Raw genomic sequence first — 14421 nt, 5'->3', positions numbered from 1 at the left:
TGGATGGATGGATGGATGGATGGATGGATGGATGGATGGATGGATGGATGGATGGATGGATGGATGGATGGATGGAAGGAAGGAAAAATAATGCAGGGGGGGACAGCATGTAAGTAAAAATAAATTGGATATAATATTGTATTTACCCACGACCTAGTTGTCCCTGATGCACCTATTTTTATAATTTTCTAAGTGTTTAATTACCGTCTTCATCCTAAACTGTGCAAATCAGTAACCTCAGAAACCACTAGCGTTAGGAAGTTAACTAAGATGGCACTCAAAATGGAAAAAATAACTGAATATGGCAAGAACTATAGAAAATAATATACAAAAGATAAAGTGCTGAAAGAATCCAAAATAAAAATCAGAAGTCAAAACCTACAGACCATGACACCCGTGATAGTTTCACATTCACTGATGTTGCAGCTCTGTTCCCATTCTCTGTAATTTAAAGCAATGTTTGGTTTGATTTTCCACAACATTTTATCATCACTTAAATGTTATTTCCATCACTGTAAAAAGAGATTAAACTAGTAATGAGCCATCATAGATCCACAATTATTTATTGCACTGAAAGAGCGCTCTCATTGTACTATTACCACTGCTAGAGGGGCCACCTTGGGTATCTGTTAGATCCAGGTTATTTCACGTTTGTTAGAAAATCCATAAAAGATAAAAAAAATGTCTTCCTCTCAGTGGTTTCTCTCTCCTCACTTTAGATTCCGTCTAGACTGGCGAATCATGATCTTTTCTGCTTTTAACTTGATTGATGTCTGTGTTTTTGTCTGAGTGCCGCTGACTTCCTTCCCATATGCTCCAAAAGACTGAGAGTCTGCAGCAAGCATGTGCAAACCAACATAGGCACAGATGTGAAATGTGTAGAGCGGGGAGTTTTCATGTAGCTGTGCAGAGGGAACTGCTGCTAAGTACATGCGACATGCTGTTGTCTTTAAAACATGAGCATTCTTGGAGAGCCAATCACTAACCGATTGGGCACATTAATAATGTAGGACATTTTTAAGAGAGATTTTCATTTTCAAGATAACATGTTTGTTTTCTGATACTTTCTAACCAGCCATTGTAATGTCCTGAATCCCAGACCAAGGGAACATAGATGCTGTTAAAGATTTACATATTCTGGCACTTTATGTTCTCAGCAGTAGTAGGCCTTTAGAAAGGTACTGCCTCAGGGGCGTGCTTTGGTGGTGCAGTGGTTAGTGCACTCGACCCATGTATGGAGGCCTTAGTCCTCAATGCGGACGACCCGGGTTCGAAACTGGCCTGTCTTTCCCCCTCTCTCATACCCCCTTTTCCTGTCAGTCTACTGTTCATTAAACAAGCCACTAGTGCTGAAAAGCAAAAAAAAAATCCTTATAGATTAAATCTGTGGGATCCAGACCTTCCATCCTGCCCAAGTTTACTCCTTGATTATCTTGTGAAACAAATGGAAGCTTTCAAAGCAGAAAACAGAAACGTTTTCCCACGCAATCCTTTTGGGGACCATTGACTACATTCATTTCTTTGGTCCAATACCAACTCATACCTCACCCTAACCAGGGGATGATCTAGCATTTTGGGAGATCAGGGGCTTAGCCCTCAGGTTGAAGATGAGACTGTAGACTTTCTGGTAAATCCCGTTCTAATAAATATAACAGCTTACTGGATTAAAGACATTTCTAGAATACTACATGCTATCATACATAACAATTCCCTTCCATAACACAGGAAGAAATCAACTTACCTGCAAGTCTTTAACTTTGTTTATTCCTCTCTTCATGAACACCAAACTCTGTAGATTTGGTGACATTTGATCATAATTTGCCAAAGTTATAAGAGGGAAACCAAATATTTTAGCCACCTGATATAATCCATTCCCCACATAACATGGGGAAAAAATGAACAAATCCTGTGAATTTTGATACCGTCCTTATTTTTCTATATTATTTTTGAAACATCTATTATTTTGTATTTTGAAATCCAAAATAGGTCAAATAAATATGACCATTGGTTTTATGACCTTTATGAAATGTATTTTCAATTCTTAATTCCAAATGTCTGGAGCAATGCTACTCCAGATTGAGTAATCTTTTTGTATGGAAAACCAAGCATCTTTAAACTGGGAAATCAAAGTGGTTTTGTTTGGTTTTAACTTTTTTTGGAATATTTGTAAATTGTTAGATAAACATTTAAATAGAAAAGGGGAACGGATTATATCAGGTGGTTAAAATTTATGATTCCCCTCTCATAACTCTGGCAAATGATGATTAAATGTCACCAAATCCACAGGGTTTGTTGTTGAAGAAGAGAGGAATAAACAAAGTTAAAAGACTTGCAGCTAAATTAATTCCTCCCCATGTTATGGAGGGGGAACGGATTATTTCAGGCAGCTGAAATATCTCTCCTCTCCTCCTCCCATATCTTTGGGAAATAAAGAGCAACTGTTTTCAAATTCTCAACAATTGTTTATGTGTGACATCATGATACTAGAAATTCCGTAAAAGTTCAGAAAAAAGTTCAAAAAAATCCACTGGACTTGGTTTCCAAGATTTGAAGCCGTTTCGCCACCTCTCCAGGAAGCTTTCTCAATTCCTGGAGAGGTGGCGAAACGTCTTCAAATCTTGGAAACCAAGTCCAGTGGATTTTTTTGAACTTTTACAGAATGACTATGACCTGGATGACTGAGAATCTTCATCAGATACTAGAAATGACTATAATCCAGTAATCTGTCATATTGTACATTAGAAAGGCATTTACCAGAAAGTCCACACTCACATCTTTTGAGGAACTCTTAATTTTTATGTCCTGCTATTAGCCAGTTTCCATCCTCTTATATCACCGATGAGAATTGATAAATACTCATTACATGTTGGAAAATAGTGTTTGGTGACTTTTATTTCTGTCAGGCTGAAGTGACAGAAGTTGGAAAAAGACAGATTCTCCTGGCGTTTAAAAAAACAACACTAAACAGCTTAAAAAGGACCTCGTTTATTTATTTAATTGACAATTTTGTAAACAACAGTTGGCGATTAAACTGGATGTTACAACCTTGACATGATTTTATGAGTTGTTTTTACTAAGAAATCGATCTATCCGCCAAGTCGGCCTGTGTGGCTTCAAAGCGTGCTCCCGACACAAGGGAAACATACAACACCAAGACAAAGAACGTCTGGAAGTCGGTCAGAGCTTCACAGTGCTGAGACATCAGTCTCAAGAAGAAGTGACAACTTCTTCTTGTGCGTGGTAATGCTACAGGCTGCTTTCCTGCACAGCCTGCCACCATGTGGTGAATTCCAGTACTGCACATTTTACTCAGATCAGCTCAGAAGTGAGATCCGGGGCTCTTGGGGAAACATTCGGGGCTGTAGCCCAAGTAGCCGCCCCCTAATCCGCCACTGACCCTAACCCTCATTTCTGTGGTCTTACCATTACCAACTCATACCTAACTCTAACACTTACTACAAAGGACTGGGTATACCCCTGTAGCAGTGTGTCGCAGTGACCTTGATGCAGGTATGACGCAGATATTTTTGATTTATGCCCAATATTGAAGCGTGGACAAGGGACAATCAGGAACCAGCTGTGGGTCTAGACACGGCAGAGGCAGTGAGGAACTGGGGGAAGTTTGTGCGACAACGGAGGGACATGAGGGCGAAAAAGAGTGGGGATCCAGGTGGAAAAAGGGTCCCAGCGTTCTCATGCAGCTCGCTCTTCTAGCTGCTCCATCTTAACAAATCATTTTCCACAATGGCGGTCATACAAACAAAACAAGCCGGTAAGGTACCAAACAGGATATACGCATAGAGTAGAGTGGATTTAGATTTGACCAATCAGAGGCCTTCTGTCTGCGGTCACCTACCATTCTTGGGAGGTGCACCAGAGTGTCTTTGGAAGGGGCGGTGGTATATAGCTACGACACACACGCAGACCACCTGGTTTCTGAGCATAAACCAGCCTTAAACTAGGATTTTCTGTCGGACCAGAAACATAATCGGATTCGGTGTGTTCTGGCCTCAAGATTAAAATAAAATGATTCAAAGTAATCCAAGACTAGTTGAACATGTTCGCTAAAGAACAAACATTACAGTTATAGATTCCTAAGCTTCAGCAAAGCAGAATACATGAAAAGCATTTGTTGAGATTTATTTTTTCATGTTTAGCAACTTTACTTGGAAAAAAAAGATCCGAGAAAAAAAAAAAACCCTTAGAGAAAAAATAACTATATCAGATTAATTTGTGATGAATAAGTTCCAGTGAAAATCATGCATTTCATAAACATCTTCCTGTAAACTCTCCTTTTATCAGGTCCTGTTTTGTAAAAGGGAAATCTGCAGCAGCCTGTCCAATTCTACGCAGTAAATTCTTCTGCTTTTGAGGTCCATAAAATCCTCTGCTGGCTCCTTGACTTTATTCTATAATTGATGCGTGAAACAGCTGACAGGCACAGACAAAGCCGCACACCGTGGAGACGCACAGAGATGCAAAGAACCAGTGGACGGTGATCACACATGGCATTAGGCAGAGCTGAAGGAGATGGATAGAAGTAGCAGAGAAGCCTTTCTAGGAGTATCACTCTGTGAACTAATGGATAGTATGCAGTGTAGTGAAGGTGTCTGCTACTTCCTGCCTCCTATTCTGTGGGCCTGAGGGTGGGGAAAAGACGCCTTATAGGGAGAAGCTAGTTAAATCCCTATCGGGTCATATTTCTGGCTTCCAGCAGTGGATTACGTGGGAGGTTTCATCTTTATGTGAGGTCAAGAAGTTCTGAGGATAGTCAGCTGAACATGAGATAAAAGTCCAAATGAAAGGCAGACGCTCTGTGCACACAGAGCCAAAAGTAAGCTCCATGTTTTGTCTGCTGTGAAATAAAGTTAGCCTGTGATGAAGAGCTGGATAACATCCCAGAGTTTTGTTTGCTAACCTCACCCACATGTTTTTTTTTTTCTTCTTCCTAGTCATTCACATTTCAGAGCTGCTGTCGGATTAAAGAGAGGGGGCGGGGGAGGAACAGATAGGCAGGAGCTCTTTGAAGGAGCACACAGTCTAAAGTTTCTCAGAAATGTTAATGACGGCATAGTTTTTCTCATTGTTTAGACTCGAGTTCCAGCTTTTCGTTTTCACAAGATTCAACCTTAAGGAATTTAAACTTCCAATGGATCTAAGAAGACTCCATCTGCTCTCAATCCTGTTGGTTTTTGCTGTTTTATCTGCAGCACTGGGGAACCAGACAGGAAGGATCAAGGTGGTCTTCACACCCACCATCTGCAAGGTGACCTGCATAGGAAGCAGATGTCACAACAACTGTGAGAAGGGAAACACCACCACCATCATCAGTGAGAACGGCCACACCACAGACACGCTGACAGCTCCAAACTTCAGAGTAGGTAAGGGATCCTCACGCCCGTCACTTTAATCTTTAAGATTTTATGCTTTTCTACAAAATGTCCTAATGGTTTTCTAATGACTATAAAGATGGTGGAAACTTGAATCTTGAGAAGCTCACAACAGAGATATTTACAATTTAGAGCCAAGCTTGAAGTCTGAATTATTAATTTTTTTGTTTGTTTGTTTTGTTAGCATTATTTTCAGTTTTGCTATATATGCTGGAAATGAAGCTGAATTAAAATGTTGATTCTAAGTAGTTTTGCACCGATGCCATTTTTTTGCCCCGATATCGATACCCGATAACTGGCTGTGCCGTATTGGCCGATACCATCTGTTTAATATTGATGTGTGTGTATATATGAAGAACTGCATCTTACTTGGATGTAAAATAATTGCCATCATGGCTTTGTCAAGCTGCTGCCTTCCTTTGTGAAGCAGGAAACAGACTAATAAAAAGTGAATCCAGTAGAACTTTTTATTGCCTACCTGGAATGGGTAACAATAGTTGGCTCTCAAAATGGTATCAGTGTCCTATTTGTTGGTGCTCGCCGATACCGATACCACCATTTTAGTGCTGGATCGGGGNAAAAAATAACTATATCAGATTAATTTGTGATTGGTAAGTTCCAGTGAAAATCATGCATTTCATAAACATCTTCCTGTAAACTCTCCTTTTATCAGGTCCTGTTTTGTAAAAGGGAAATCTGCAGCAGCCTGTCCAATTCTACGCAGTAAATTCTTCTGCTTTTGAGGTCCATAAAATCCTCTGCTGGCTCCTTGACTTTATTCTATAATTGAGGCGTGAAACAGCTGACAGGCACAGACAAAGCCGCACACCGTGGAGACGCACAGAGATGCAAAGAACCAGTGGACGGTGATCACACATGGCATTAGGCAGAGCTGAAGGAGATGGATAGAAGTAGCAGAGAAGCCTTTCTAGGAGTATCACTCTGTGAACTAATGGATAGTATGCAGTGTAGTGAAGGTGTCTGCTACTTCCTGCCTCCTATTCTGTGGGCCTGAGGGTGGGGAAAAGACGCCTTATAGGGAGAAGCTAGTTAAATCCCTATCGGGTCATATTTCTGGCTTCCAGCAGTGGATTACGTGGGAGGTTTCATCTTTATGTGAGGTCAAGAAGTTCTGAGGATAGTCAGCTGAACATGAGATAAAAGTCCAAATGAAAGGCAGACGCTCTGTGCACACAGAGCCAAAAGTAAGCTCCATGTTTTGTCTGCTGTGAAATAAAGTTAGCCTGTGATGAAGAGCTGGATAACATCCCAGAGTTTTGTTTGCTAACCTCACCCACATGTTTTTTTTTTTCTTCTTCCTAGTCATTCACATTTCAGAGCTGCTGTCGGATTAAAGAGAGGGGGCGGGGGAGGAACAGATAGGCAGGAGCTCTTTGAAGGAGCACACAGTCTAAAGTTTCTCAGAAATGTTAATGACGGCATAGTTTTTCTCATTGTTTAGACTCGAGTTCCAGCTTTTCGTTTTCACAAGATTCAACCTTAAGGAATTTAAACTTCCAATGGATCTAAGAAGACTCCATCTGCTCTCAATCCTGTTGGTTTTTGCTGTTTTATCTGCAGCACTGGGGAACCAGACAGGAAGGATCAAGGTGGTCTTCACACCCACCATCTGCAAGGTGACCTGCATAGGAAGCAGATGTCACAACAACTGTGAGAAGGGAAACACCACCACCATCATCAGTGAGAACGGCCACACCACAGACACGCTGACAGCTCCAAACTTCAGAGTAGGTAAGGGATCCTCACGCCCGTCACTTTAATCTTTAAGATTTTATGCTTTTCTACAAAATGTCCTAATGGTTTTCTAATGACTATAAAGATGGTGGAAACTTGAATCTTGAGAAGCTCACAACAGAGATATTTACAATTTAGAGCCAAGCTTGAAGTCTGAATTATTAATTTTTTTGTTTGTTTGTTTTGTTAGCATTATTTTCAGTTTTGCTATATATGCTGGAAATGAAGCTGAATTAAAATGTTGATTCTAAGTAGTTTTGCACCGATGCCATTTTTTTGCCCCGATATCGATACCCGATACCTGGCTGTGCCGTATTGGCCGATACCATCTGTTTAATATTGATGTGTGTGTATATATGAAGAACTGCATCTTACTTGGATGTAAAATAATTGCCATCATGGCTTTGTCAAGCTGCTGCCTTCCTTTGTGAAGCAGGAAACAGACTAATAAAAAGTGAATCCAGTAGAACTTTTTATTGCCTACCTGGAATGGGTAACAATAGTTGGCTCTCAAAATGGTATCAGTGTCCTATTTGTTGGTGCTCGCCGATACCGATACCACCATTTTAGTGCTGGATCGGGGCCCTGCCTGATACTGGTATCTGTATCGGTGCAACACTAAAGCCTACTAAAGCAGTTGAAGCTGTTTGTTTTTCCTAAAATAAGTATATTTCCCCCATTTGATCAGGTAAGACAATGTCCCAATGGAATAAGATGATTTACAACTAAAATAAGAAAAATGAATTAGTTATCTTCTCCCAGCTTTTCTTACAACTTATCTTATTTACCTGCACATTTAAGAAACCTTAACTGCTTTTTAGATCATTCTTTACAGTGGAAATTACTAAATGGGGATTTCAATAACACTCTTCTAATATCCATTTTCAGTAATCTAATCTAATTCTATAATTTCAGTAATTTTNCTGCTCAAATCCCTGTCAATGTTATTCAGTCCTCAATAACATTTTGCACTAATATGATTAAGCGTTTTTTCTTCTTCTTGCATTTCAGTAAATGATGTAAAAGCTTGGAAAAAGATTTATGTCTCAGGCCAGGTAGTTAAGTCAGGGCTCAGGTTTAAGACAAAATCTAGTCTAGCTTTAGTATCTTTTAATTTTGCAATTAACTGCAAAGCGAGGTGCCATATTTGGCATCCAGGGCTTGACAATTAACTTTTTTACTTGCCACGGTGGCTAGTGGTTTTCCAGAGTTACTTGTCAGTTAGCATTTCTGCTAGCCACAATTTTGTTGTTAGAAAATTTGGTTTAATTTGATTAAACCTGTGGCTGTATGGTGGCTCAGTTTCTAGCACATTTGCCTTACATAAGATGGATTCCTGGGCTGAGGTCTTTCTGAATGGAGTTTGCATGTTTTCCCTTCTCTCTGGGTTCTCTCTGGGTACCCCAGCTTCCTCTCACAGTCCGAAAAAAACATGATCGTTGGGTTAATTGGCTTCTCTAAATTGTCCTTAGGTGTGAGTGTGTGTGTGTGAATTGACGTATGGCTTTGTGTTGCCCTATGATGGACTGGGGACCTGACCAGGGCGGACCTCGCTTTTTACCTGTAGTCTGCTGCATCACCCCTGGAGCGCCAATGTGACCTTGTTTATTTTCCCGAAGAGATAGGAGATGTAAAAAATGTCAAGGCGACAGGACCCCAGCTGAGCCTTCAAGGATGTGCACCTCTGTATGGAGCCGACCATTCAGCTGTTATGCTGTTATTTCATTGATTGCCTTGAACGCAACGTCCAGGGATTGGTGGAGTGATGGGGATACATTTTTTGGCCACCATGTTGTATCTTCCAGCCATAGTTGCCACTCCACCCTTGGCACAGGCAATAATGTTCATCATACCAGGATTTCCCTCTTCTGCAGGATCTTAGTCAAGTCAGAGTCCATGGTTTCCCCTTCCCCTGTCTCTGGTAAGGTATTCCTCGGAAGAAAATTCTCAGCCAGGCCCCTCCTGCACACATAATGAACATAGGCCATCAGGAGGACATTGTTGTCGACCATGTTGGTCTCATCTACCTGGAAACTGAAGGGACAGTTATGCAACATCAGGGTTTCCTCACTATTGCCCAGTTGTGGAAGCATCGGACTCGGGTTCTTGAACTGAGACAGCAGCTTTATTTTGTGTGGGGAAACTATGAAAGTAAAAACTTTAGAGTTAAAACTAATTTTGTACAAGCGAAATGATGGCACCCCCATACCAGCCCTAACACATCTACCACCCCCCAAAATGTTTATAATGCCCACCATGCTCTAGAGGGTCTGAAAAGTCGCTTAATATAGGGTTGGACAGTGCTTTAAACTGCCATTTTTTTTCTGTCTGCTCTGCAGACTGCGGCTTTGAATGTGCTGAAACAGCTTCACAACTTTTTTCTCTGCAGGAACCGCCTTTCTGAAGTGTCATCGGACATGAACAAGCAAACACTGTGCTCAGTGGGTGCTCATGGAACATCTAGTGCCACAAAGTCCCATTTTGTTTTTTTCTTATTGGTTCAGATGATGTTTAAGAAAGTAAATATAATCCAACCTGCCAAAGTGGCCAGTACCCAATATTTAATGCCCTAAAATTAAATTCGATTCGTAATCAGTGGCTATGTTGATGAATTTTCTCAGTCATTCAGGTCATAGACATTACAACAAATTGTTAAAAAAAAACAATCCACTGGACTTTGTTTTCCAAATTTGAAGTCATTTCGCTTCCCATCCAGCACTGAGTTCCAGGCTTATAGAGTAGCCCAACAAAAGCCTTGTTATGGCTTAGAAAATCTGCAAATTGAACCGAAAACAGGTCCACCATTTAATAATGGGGAGTCGTTGAGGTTGTTGTTGTTTTTAACTTTTTTGAAAGAGTAGCTAAAGGTCAATTTATGCTTCTGACACATAGCCTCTGCAGTTGTCAAATCTGTCTCGGTCTCAAAAAAAGCCTGCCTAGGCATCGGACGGTCGCAAACTTGCGCAGACCTCAAGCAGAAGTGCGCAGACTAACAGTTGTGATTGGTCCCTGGTATGCTTTTTTTACGGCTGTCTGTGTGGTCATCCTTCTTGATTCCTACCGGGGCGCACCATTTTTAAAAACAGAGGAACAAGTACAATGGGGGACAAAAGGTTAATCGAGGAGGTTCGGAAGTACAACCACTTGTACGATGTCTCAGAAAATTATATAAATACTGTTATTTATATAAAGATGCCAAGGTCTCTGCCAACTCCTGGAGGGAGATCAGCAAGATCCTTGAGCTGGTTCCAAAGGAGTGTTTACAAAGGTGGAAGAGACTTAGAGATAAATACTTGAAGTTCTCGCGAGTTCTCGAATAGGCTCCTACCTGCGCTTTGGCGGGAAACTGCTGTGTGTCCCAAGAAATTCCAGACCAGCGTTGCAGAAGCATACCAGCAAAAGACCCAAGTGACATTTGATGTGTGCTGATGCAGAAGTATAATCTGCCCTTTAGAATACAGAATTTCATCCTGTTACAAAATACTAATTTGTTCCTTAAGACTAATGCTATGTTAATACCACAAGCAGCAGAAGCAGCTAGTTTACATGCAAAGTCAATTGTTGACGCGCATCTTGGTGCAGCAAAAGGTCCTGCAGCGCGTTAAGAGCAGCTGAAGCGGCGCGTTGTGAGCTTCTGACAGATCAACCAATCAGAGGAGCTGATCTGGGAGCAGGCAGGGAGACAGACTATGATCCCTACTCTGAAACAGTTTATTAACACCTAGCGTTTAAAGTTTATCAAAGTACCTGTTTTATTCTGGTGCCTGCAGTTTGGATTACATACATGAAAGACGCCTTCCAGCCGCTGTGAACAGTAGCGGAAAACTGTGAAGAGGCGACTGGACCAGAGGCTGCTGTTGAACTGGATTCCCAGTGACAGCGCTCCGCCAGTGTACGAGGGTCTGAGCGGCTCTGACAGAAATAATATTTAAAGGCAGGATGGTAATCTAGATTAACTGACTGCACAGATAAAGTTTTCAGGACTTTCTCAATTAAAAAATATTAGCAAAGATGCTTCAGCCACGCGTTTTTGCTGCTCCTGCTGCGTGAGTTCTGAATGTAGCTTAATTAAAACAAACTCTGCTAAACTATGTGTGAGATTGTTAAACTAATACTTCATCTACTGCGGGCAATGGGATTAGGACCCGAGGTGAATTCCCATTGTGTGCGAGCCAAAGCTGAGGGTTGTTCTTGATTCATGCAAATTTGATTTATGTACCAGCTAACGCAGGAAGCACTCAAACCACTGAGGATTATCTTTGGTTTCATAGTCAGAGAGGTCGTGGCGGAGTTGGATCTGGACGGCATCCAAGCTGCTCCCTTAAAGAATATCTGATGATGTTGATTGAAGTTAAATGGTTGCTGGACAGTCAGTCAAAATCCTGAAGATGACTTGTTTCCACTAAAAGCTAGAAGTTTAATTAAGGATCTCATGTAATAGGTTTGGTGTTGTGGATGCCATTACATGGGTGTGCCGTTGTATGGATTCAGAAAACTGTGTCTTGACCTGCCTGTTTGAACAGGGGATGTCTCTCAGGGTAGAACAAGCTACATTTTCCTCTGATTCAGCTGAACAAATGTTTGGGAGTGAACTAATGCAGGCTTTGGAAATGCTATTAACCTTGCATGAACCAGGGACTGACTCACAGGTTTAGGACTTGCACAGTAATAAAGGCAGGAAAAGGTAGAAGAACAGATCAAAGGAAAACAAGGCAAATGAACAGAAGAACCCAGCAGGTATCTATGACAGCCAGAAAGCCTATATGCAGGGGGAGAGTGTGAAACAGTCATTGTAAAGCAGATGTGGGCTGCATTAATGTGGAGATGAGAGATTGCTGCGGCTGCTGAAGGCAGAGTGAGCTGAGGGAAGGAGGGTTGTGTTGAATTTTCACAAGCATTTATTGAACTGCAAAAGAACATACAGTACACCACAAGGTGGCAGCATTAACCATCCTGACCTGCATTGTAAAGTCACTGCATTCCCATTTAATTTTACACAGTACAAAGTCCAATCTCTCTCCTAAGATACTCAAATTTCTGTAGAACAGTATTGCAGCTGAATTTGTCCTTACATTCTCCCAGATTGGTTTCCAGCTCAGGGAACACCTCCTGTCTCTCTCTGAGCTTCTGATTCTGCTCCTCAACCTTCTTCTGAGCTTTGTGAAGTTCCTGCTGTTTGTCCTGCAGTGCATGCTGGGAAGCCTTCTCCTCGCTGATGGTAAGCTGAGTGCTGAACTCGCTGACTTGACGTCTCCAGGGTGTGATCTCCGTCCTAGGCTGAGCACCGCTGAGTCTTCTGCTCTTGGACCTGTTTGTGAAGGTTATCCTGGGCCTTCTTGTTGCTCTCTGATCAGTTCTTCAGCTTGTCGGTCAACTGTGCGACCTGTTCATGCAGAGCATGGTTCTTCTCTTTGAGCTGGGTAAGCACAGCCATCTCTCCCTCCCCAGCCTGGGTCTTGGCACACGGGTCCTCCCTCTCAGCTCCCAGCTGGCTCATGTCTTTACTTTTCTGATTTAAAGCCTCCAGGTTCGGAAAATTCTGGCCTTTATCGCCAATCTGACTCAGCTCCTGCTCAAGGTCATTCTGCGCCTCCCTCAGTTTGCCCTTGGTGTTCTGCTGCAGCGCCTGCAGCTCCTGGTGCTGCTGCTTGGCTTTCTCTAACTGGTGCTAGTTCTTACTGGAGCTCTCCTTCAGCTGTTCTTCTGGAGAGTTTGAGCTGGAGGTTTTGATGCAGAGCCAATGTCTCTGACTCTGCCGTAGAAGTTGGACTGCAGCTTTGTGAGGTTTTCCTGGCTTTGCTCCAAAGCCTTCTGCACCTCCTTCGTCTAGCTCCTCTCAGAGGACACATCCTGGCTGAGCTGTGACACCTCAGCGTTTAGTTCACTTGGTTCATTTACACTACGGACATTGGCATAAAGCTCAACAGTTCCTATGTCTGCAAACTCATCATAGCCATAACCTTTTGGGGGCTTTTTGACTCTGCCACATTTCCTCAGCACTACATTGACTGGTGTTACATCAGCTGATGCTCCTCTCTCACCAGGACCACTGCCAGCATCACTGACACTTCCACTTTCTGTTTCCATTCACAGTCTGTTCCAATGAAGATGACATCCCAGCGAATCAGAATCCTCCTTTTCTCCTAATCGAACAGACAATAGCCCTTGGCATTGTTGGCATATCCCACAAAACAAAGCTTTACCGCCTTCTTGTCGAGCTTTCTGCTCTCTACGTCTATAACATGAGCATATGCCACACAGCCAAACAATCTCATGTGCTTAATGTTCGGCTTTCTGCCACACCATCTCTCATACGGGGTCTGTTGCTTCAGTACTGAGGTGGGTAATCCTCTGCTACACGAAGGCTGCTGTTGCCATAGCCTCTGCCAAAACATCTTTGGCAGCTTTGCATGAGACATCATACTCCTTGCTGCTTCAACTGAAGATTTTCTCTTTCAGCTAAACCATTTTGCTGTGGTTTATGGGGTACAGACATTTCGTGGCGAATTCCTTAAGCTTTCAGGTATTCTTGCAATTCTTTTGACATGTATTCCCCACTGTTGTCTGTTCTCAATCTTGTAACTTTTTATCCACATTCTTTGGAGAATGTTTTTCGAACACTTACAACTTGCTGAGCACTTCATTTTCTCTCATGAAGTATACCTTGCAGCATCTTGATTAGTCATCAGTGAATGTCATAACGTACTTTGATCCAAGTGTGGAGGCTGCAGCGCCTCAGACTGGAAGAAGCTGAGAAGTGTGGTGAGAACATCAGAGAGGATCATCGGGGCTCCTCTTCCCTCCATTAAAGACATTTCATCCCATTGCTAAGTGTCCCGAATCCGTAACTTCATCAATGACCCCTCACACCCCCACCATGGACTGTTCTCCCTGCTGCCCTCTGGGAAGAGGCTTTGCAGCATCCAATGCAGGTCCAGCTGATCCTGCAACAGTTTCTTCCCCATCACCATCAGACTGCTGAACTGTTGAAGAAGAAAAAAACTGTGAACCATGTCACAGACTCTGAATCACACTGATAACACCAAACCAAAAATACTTCCTATTTGCACCATATATATTAATGCTCTGACCTTCCATATCAATGCCTTTTTTTGCACCGTGTTTTTCTCCCACACTGTTTACATTTGATCACTGCTGCACTTTATGGAATGTGGGAGAAAAGACATGGTTCTTTATAAACCATCCATTACCCACCTCCCTGTCCACCCTCTATCCATTACCCACCTCCCTGTCCACCCTCTATCCATTACCCACC

General features: G+C 42.2%; 1 protein-coding gene across 1 annotated transcript in view; it reads left to right on the top strand.

Annotated features, from left to right (window-relative positions):
* Positions 1-14421, top strand: part of LOC107099467 (latent-transforming growth factor beta-binding protein 1-like) — a 121756-nt gene that overhangs the window by 46103 nt on the left and 61232 nt on the right. The window contains 1 exon segment of the mRNA XM_015397606.1: positions 5211-5381. Within this exon segment, the coding sequence (XP_015253092.1) occupies positions 5211-5381 (171 nt within the window).

Source organism: Cyprinodon variegatus, unplaced genomic scaffold, assembly GCF_000732505.1.
Source record: "Cyprinodon variegatus isolate N-32 unplaced genomic scaffold, C_variegatus-1.0 Scaffold873, whole genome shotgun sequence".
Lineage (NCBI taxonomy): Eukaryota > Metazoa > Chordata > Actinopteri > Cyprinodontiformes > Cyprinodontidae > Cyprinodon > Cyprinodon variegatus.
Note: the sequence above shows the minus strand (reverse complement) of the source record. Positions and strands in the feature narration are given on the sequence as shown.